This window comes from Amaranthus tricolor, chromosome 16 (assembly GCF_026212465.1).
Source record: "Amaranthus tricolor cultivar Red isolate AtriRed21 chromosome 16, ASM2621246v1, whole genome shotgun sequence".
In the NCBI taxonomy this organism is placed as follows: domain Eukaryota; kingdom Viridiplantae; phylum Streptophyta; class Magnoliopsida; order Caryophyllales; family Amaranthaceae; genus Amaranthus; species Amaranthus tricolor.
The window spans coordinates 9,537,829-9,546,399 of NC_080062.1; the positions used below are offsets into that span (position 1 = coordinate 9,537,829).

The 8,571-nt window shown below is 32.2% G+C and overlaps 1 protein-coding gene across 1 annotated transcript; it reads right to left on the minus strand.

Annotated features, from left to right (window-relative positions):
- Window positions 1–1,458: 1,458 nt before the first annotated feature.
- On the minus strand, window positions 1,459–2,922 carry LOC130802515 (uncharacterized). The gene is made up of 2 exons (XM_057666530.1): window positions 2,845–2,922; window positions 1,459–1,935 (listed from the first exon to the last, which is right to left on the minus strand). Exons 1-2 carry the CDS (start codon window positions 2,920–2,922, stop codon window positions 1,459–1,461), a joined length of 555 nt encoding a protein of 184 aa, XP_057522513.1.
- Window positions 2,923–8,571: the final 5,649 nt, after the last annotated feature.

The following is an 8,571-nucleotide window of genomic DNA, read 5'->3' on the forward strand; positions in this document are numbered from 1 at the left end:
AGCGTGGGTAATTTTTAACACATATTTAAGTTTTTGTTTTTAGATTTGCCTTTCCCTACGCTTATAATGAGGTTATTTTCCCCTCACTTAGTTTGTGTGGCTAAATTAAATATTATGCCCACACTTAATTAAGCCTGGATGAACAAGTGTGGGTACATGTAACTTTTTTGTAATGACTTAATATGGGTAGATTCGTTAAAATGGTGAATTAAACGGAAATTGACAAGAATTTAACGGAAAATACTACGACAGTTAGATAAGGCATAAATTAGATACTACCATGTGGAAAAATCTTACAAAAGTGCTACCACTGGTATTTTATAAAAGTTCGATGCTATGTGGAATTTCTCATAATTATAACAAGTTTTTTTAACATGTCTAAATATTTCATATAATTAAAAGTAACATTTTATGTGAATTAAAAAAAGAAAAGGTGAACTAATTACATACTTACCTTTGTATGGCTCCAATTAAAGAAAATATTAAAAATAATAGATAAGAGCCTCAAAATAATAACAACCCTCCAAAAGTCTTGCAGAAATCATTCCTTCAACCCAAGTATACATTCCAAAAATTTCTCTAACCTTAATTTGCCCTTTGCTTGATACGAAATTAGTAGATGAAGAATAAATAAATTATTAAGTTTTAATATCGATAATCACGGTAATATTTGCGTTAGATAGATGATCAGTTTTTTTTTTTCTAAACTAGTAATGCCGTGGGTTTCTCTCCCAACTATCCAAAACCAATTCAACCTTGCATCACCTCTTTTATACATGTAAAAAATAATTGAAAAGTTTTTTTTTTTTTTTTTTTTTTTTTTTTTTTTTTGTTAAAATTAATTTAGATATTAATAATCTTGATTAAGGTATTAAGGGAGAGCATGAAATGAAAGGTATTGTTTTTTATTTAAATTAATAATCACAATTTTTAAGTGAATGAACTATCATAATTTTAGTTATTATGCCAACTTATTTATATGATCTTCCAACATATGTACTAAATACTGCAGTCACTATTCATAAAACAATATAGTTAATTAGTTATTTTTTTCTAATAATAACTAATTTACTTAGTTTGTTAACTATAAGGAACTACTATACTTTTTCTACCCACTTCAAAAAAAAAAAAAAATGTTAAGTTCAAATTAACTTATGTTTATTAAGAGATATCTTTTTATGGTAAATTAAATCATAAAACTTGTCTAAAATTTTTGGGGTGTTACATTTACTCCGTTTGTTTATCTGTAAATATGCACATTATATTTAATTCATTAATTCAATCTTTAATAAATCAAATTTTACATAATGAATATCGTACAAAATACGAATCAAACAAGATCTCACTCAACTAAATATGACGTTATACATTAAATATAAAATACACACTAAAGTTAATAGATGAATAACGATAAAAACCACCAAATGGAACAAATATAGAGAAATCGAACATGAGTACTTAGGTGCATTTATCCCCAAATTGAACATCAATCCAAGGAACACAACTAGTACTTCGACCAAGCTTTTTATCATCCTTAGATAATATTCGATGTTGAGAGCTCCGTTTGGCAATCCCTTTCAAAGCACAAGTAAGAGAAAGCTTAGGATTCATCCTTGTAGTTTTACTAAATTCATCACAAAAATCCTTGTGCAAACATAAAGCATCTTGCATTAATACCATTTTGGAGGATTTTGAGTGTGTTAATCTTTCTTTAACAGCTTCTGAACAAAGCCCACAAACCCATCTACCCAAATGGATTTCTTTCACTTGTTTTATGTAATTATATGAGCATTCCTCATTTATTCCACAACAATCACATTTTATATTTTCTATTGGTACTATTTTTGATGAATATTCTTCACTTTCTTGTATTGAAATTGCTTCTAAGTGGAGTGAAATATCTGATATGGATTTTCTCAGGATTCTGTTATTTTCCTACAAAAATAGACACCCATGAAACAAAATCAATTAATTTACTCAAGGATATAAAAGAACAAAACCTAAAACAAGGAACTAATTAACTCTTGGCTGTCATTTTCCTGTGTTATATGTTAAATAATTTAATATTAATATATTTTTTATTCAAATAATATTGAATGACCTTGTAAGGCCCAAACCTAGATTATTTCCTGAATTAATTGAGAGATTTCAATACAACACTATTGATATTTTTTTTAAAATGCTAGTACGTGCATGCGAGCTAGTTTAGATGATAAAAAGTATATATGAACTATACCAATACTTATTAGAGTATAACAAAGACAATAATAAATGAAGAGTGTACCATTTATTCAGCTTCAATTAGTGAATGAGTAGATGGAAAATGTAACAAGATCACTATTTTGAAGAAGACTTTAATAACCACATTGTATATTTATATATACTTCCCATAATGAAAAGTTGAACTTTAATAAAGTAGAAAAAGTAATATAAATCGTATTTATTGTTGTTGTTCTAACATAAAAAGTGAAGTAGAGAGATCAAAGGATCATGCAATATGCAACCTATGCTAGATATAGGGGGGAATTCTAGAAGCTTTCCACTAATAACATGTCCTAGATTTTTTTATTGATAATGTTATGAACAAATCAAACTCAATCAAAACTGAATTTGATGGTTGAGATTATATAATTTGTTATATTTTGATACATCTTCTAATATTAGAGCTCTTTAGTTAGAAGTATGAACACTGTACATGCCTTTGGTATTCTTTATATGAGAAATGATTGAGATTCGACCCTATGATTTCTTGTCACACTAGAATGCCATGTAAAAAAATCAATGCAACCAAATGTTTAAGCCGATGGTTAAGGTTCTATGATATGTTATGTATTCTAACATGACCCTTAACACTAGAGCTTTTTGGTCCAGATTTGTAGACGAAGCACATGCCCTCCTCATAAATCCATACCTTCTTGTCATGTTGGTTCTAATATTATGTAAAAGAAATAATTCAACCAATAATTTAAGCTAATGATTAAGACCTCAAGATATATTACTCTAACAAATATAAGGATTTTTTTTGTTAAAGGGGTGCTTACCACGGATGAAAGTTAAGAAATTAAATTTTAAAATCCCCAATAAATGTTTTCATACTAATACTTTACTAAAACTATACGAATACAACTAATAAAACACTAATATATCTAATAAAATACAAATACAACTAATAAAATACAAAACACTTTATTAATCCGATATTAATACAAGTAATAAAACTCTAAGACAACACTAAAACAAATAATAATGTATAAATAATATACGAATATTTAAAAAATATTTTTTTAAAAATTGTCATTTTGGGATAAAATTCAGAAAAAGGCTTTTCGACAAATAAATAGTTGAAAACTAGTCTAAAAATTTCAACTAATTTCTAATCAACTTGTTAGTTGGAATTCCAACTAATCGTTCGACTCTTAGCTGTTGGTCGGAAATATTGGTTGATTTCTTAATAAAACGTAAACATTTAGGCCTATACCCGATTGAGATTCAGATAGTCTATAGTGGATTATTTTTAGTGTATATGTATAGCACAAATTCTTGTGAGAGATGGTCTATGAGAGATCATATTTAATTGGGCCGACATATTATATATTTTTTAGAATATTATAAGTAGGCATTAAGAATGATGTAAGTAGACATTTAAGATACTGAAAGTAGGCATTAAGGATACGATAAGTAAGCATTAAGGATAATGTAAGTACGCATTAAGAAAACGATTAGAGGGCATTAATCTTTAATGGCCGGTTGGACTTGAGATACGTCTCTAAAAAAGATGATCTCTCAATAAACTATCTGTTTGTATTGTTGTATTCCTATGAAGCAACTTGGAAGGATAGCTAGATAATTAGGTTTATCTTATTAGGAAAAGTTTTGTGCCTAGAGAGGGTTTTACAGACTAAAATAATTTGTTTATGATATCTTAGATGGATAATATAGCCTTTCTAGCTGCTGGTGAGAGTCATGAGTTATTTATAAAATCATGTGACGCCCCGTGTTAGATACTTTGGTTTTCTTTAACCTGATTAATTAATTAATAAGTCAATTTTGATAAAATTACATTTAAGCTAATTGAAGAACTAGTTTAGATTAAGTGGTTAATATGGATAGCCTAATGGTGTTTATAGTTTTCTTTCATTCTTGTGACAAAGGAACAATTCTGACCTACTACAATAAATATTAATTCCCTCTTTTTTTATATGTAGTAATTCTTTAACCTATTCGACTAGGTAATAATCCCTAATCAAAAACTAGTCTAGATTAAAAATAAGGTTTAAAGTAATATCTTTAATTATTAGGTCTTAGGGCACATTTCTAAAATAAGTATTAGGTCTTACAATTACATGTGTAGTCTTTTAAATACCATCCTATTTTATATTATTGTCCCATTTAATTATTAAATACTATTTATCAATCACTTTTAATATAGGCTTTGTTCTTAATTTATAAATTAAAACATAGTTAAGTATGATCTTATTTGATTCGTCTTAATGTAAATTTTATTACTATTAACATTTTATATTTTTTAACCAGGCACAATTATAAAATAGAAAATATTCTACATTGTTCATGAGAATGGTAACATGATAAATATCTCAGTATAAATACACGTCTTTAAGTTCTTAGTACAATAGAGGTGGTATAAGTTTTTACTAACACACTTATGATTTATGCACTTCAACTTAATTAGTTTTTTTTTTATTTTTTTTTATTTTTTTATTTGGTTTGAAGTAAGCTAGGACAAGGGAAAGGTGTAGGAAAGTATATTATTTTTAATCTAGGATCTTCCATTACCAAAATTAATGTATGGAATATTGGTAATGATTTTATTTCTTTTTTATTCTTAGCTTTCTGTGTATATATATGGAGCTGTAATAATTATATTATTCAATACAAACAGTATTCATAAACTTATTCTTAAAATCTTTATGGTATCAGAGCCGTAAGGTTGATCCGTGATGAAACAATCGAATGGTATTTATCATTTACCTTCAGAAACTTACCTCTAATGAAAATCGGAATTCGGATACCATCATTAACTCCATTGTTGCAACCGGAGAGGTTAAACACCAACAATGGAGTTTCCGACACCGATGACCGTTTTCCGGTAACAAAACCCGAACTTAGAGGAGGGAAATTCATCCACCTCTACCCGAAATCTCAACTTACAAACAGATACAGAACCACGAAAAGAACCGCAAAGCTAAACTCACATGTGCTCCCCTTAGTCCTACTCCAACCCGATCTTCAACATCTCCGATGGACGGCCACCACCAAGGTACTGGAAATTCAGACCGGCGACAAGGCACGAACACCAACAGTGGAGAGCAAAAAAATCAGAATAAGGCAGAAGGAAAGAGAGCATCAATCACACTTTCATGGAGGAGAGAGAAAATTCGAACAAAGGGGAGAAGGGAGAAGAGCAATTTTCAAGTTTCATGGAGGAGGAGAGAGAAAATTTGAAGAAGGGAAAAGAAAACAATCAGACACATTGTTTAACGGCTCAAGGAAGTATTGTCCCAAAAAACCCCACTTAACCCATCTCTTCACCAATGCTCACATAAAAAACCATACGCCACTATCCTTACTAATACCCACGGCTCCCTTAATCCCAAGCCTAAACTTTTCAAATGTCCCAAAATTCTAATTCCAATTTAAATAATGTGGGCCCCTTTAGTCCACCGGCTCAATCTCCATGGATATTTGATTGCGGGGTTACGAATACAGTGACTTTTGACTCTTTAGGTCTGCTTTCTAATATTTTCACTAAACGCACTCATATCCAAACTGCTAATGGGGAATGTATTAGTGTGGCTTAGGCAGGAACTGTTAATATTTCCCCATCTATTCAATTAAAATATTGTCTCCTTGTTCTCAATTTATCTCATAAGTTATTATCTGTTAGTTAATTGACTAAAGAACTTAACTGTACTATTTTGTTGACTTCTGAAAGTTTGTATTGTGCAGAATGTTCAGACTGGAAAAATCATTGGACGTGGTCTTGAACGAGGAGGTTTGTACTATGTGGATGAGACGACTCAACAATGTCTATTTATGCTTACTCGTGAGTCCCCGACTCATCAACTCTAGACATGGCACGACGCTTAGTTCATCCTTCTCTACCTCACTTAAAACATTTATTCCCTTCACTTAAAAATACTGTTATGTCCTTAGATTGTGAATCATGTATCTTAGTGAAAAGCCATAAACACTCATACTTGCCTAGTGTTTCTCATTCTACTAGTCCATTTACTTTAATACATTCTGATGTGTGGGGACCTGCTCCTGTTTCTGCTACTCATAATTTCTCTTATTACGTTTTGTTTGTGTATGATTGTACTCGTATGAGTTGGGTGTATTTTCTGAAACAAAAATTTGAAGTTTTTTCAGTTTTTGTTGCCTTTTATAATATTCTTCAAACTCAATTTCATGCTAAACCACAAATACTACGTTCTAATAATGGGGGTGAATACATTAACTCAGCCATAAAACAATTTCTATCAGACTATGGGATGCTTCACCAAACTTCTTGCCCTAACACACCACAATAAAATAGAATCGCTGAACGCAAAAACCGCACCCTACTTGAAATCATCCGTGCTCTTTTGATAGAGTCTAATGCTCCAACTTCTTTTTGGCCTGAAGCAATTGCTACAACCACTTATCTCACCAACTGTCTTCCTTCAAAACCTTTAAAATACAAAACTCCCCTAGAAACCTTGGGATCTTTTGTATCTCTTCCTTCTTCCCATTCCTTACCACCTCGTATCTTTGGGTGTGTTGTTTATGTTCATCTTCCCAGACAAAACAGAACCAAACTTGAACCTTGAGCAATCAAATGTGTTTTTATGGGATGTGGGGTAAATCAAAAGGGATATCGATGTTTTGACCCTCTACAAAATCAGATGTATACTACCATGGATTACGACATCTTTGAACAATCCTACTACTTTACCCAGCTTGGTCAGGGGGAGACCGTTAGTGATGACCTTGAGTGGCTAATACACCCAGTTATGATTTATCTGGATCCAAAAGAGCAGGTAGATGAGACTACCGATGTTGTCTCAAAAGTCATAGTATCTCTTCTTCAGTCCACTTCAATCCCTTCTGATGAGCATCCAACTGAACAAGAGGTAACACTTGAACCCTTGATTGATATATCTAATAATGATGTGCCTAGTGTTGATATTCCCAACAGATATGAGCTACTCCCTAGAAGCACAAGCGGTGTTCCTTCTAAGAGGTATGATCCTAAATTTGAGTCTCAACGATCTCGGTATCCTATTAACCAAGGAAGTAATGGAAATTTATCGTAAACAGCAGTAGCCTCTAATACCTCATTTCATTCCAAAGTTCTTCCAAAAAACACTGAAGAAGCTCTTCGAGATCCAAAGTGGAAGAAAGCCAGAAGAAGAAATCACTGCTCTCGAAAAGAATAGAATATGGGAACAATGCACTATACCAAGAGGAAACAAGACAGTTGGGTGCAAATGGGTGTTTATAATTAAATATCATGCATATGGCACTGTGGAGAGATACAAAGCTCGGCTTGTAGCCAAAGGCTATACATAAACCTATGGGGTTGACTATTCTGAAACCTTCTCCCTTGTTGCCAAGATTGACACCATCTGTGTCCTCTTTTCTATAGCAGCAAACAGAGATTGGCCACTATACCAGTTTGATGTGAAGAACATTTTTCTACATGGGGAAATCGAGGAGGAAGTTTACATGAAAGCTCTACCTGGGTTCTCAGAAGGGTATGGTCAAAATGAGGGGTGCAAACTCAGGAAAGCATTAAATGGTTTGAAACAATCACCTAGGGTTTGGTTTGGAAGATTTACTGCAGCTATAAAAAGGTTTGGTTATGTACAGAGTAACTCCGACCATACTCTATCCCTCAAGAAAAGGGATGGTCGAATCACATGCCTAATTATCTATGTAGACGATATGGTCATCATTGGAGATGATGCAAAGGAGATTAGTAATCTTAAGAGACAGTTATTTCGTGAATTCGAGATGAAAGATTTGGGAAATTTAAAGTACTTTCTTGGGATAGAAGTTCTAAAGTCAAAGAAAGGGATTTTTAGCAATCAACAAAAGTATATTCTAGATTTCGTAGCTGAAACAAGAATTCTGGATTGCAAGCCAGCAGAGACACCTATTGTCACTAATCATGGGCTTCAAAAAATTAAAAGGAGCCAAAATACAGACAAAGATCAGTACCGGAGGATGGTGGGAAAGCTCATTTACCTTTCACACACAAGGCCAGACATTGCCTATGTAGTGAGTGTAGTAAGTAGATCTATGCATTTCTCACAAGTGCGACACATGACAATAGTTATAAGGATATTAAGATACTTAAAGGGAACTAGCAGTAGGGGAATTCTCTTTAAAGCAAATAAGCACCTAGATCTTGTAGCCTATACTGATGCAGACTGGGCGGGAGATCGGGATGATAGGAAGTTCACTTTTGGTTCCTTTACCCTAGTAGGTGGTAATTTGGTCACATGGAAGAGTAAAATGTTAGTTGCCTTATCCAGTGCTTAAGCTGAATTTAGAGGAATAGCCAAA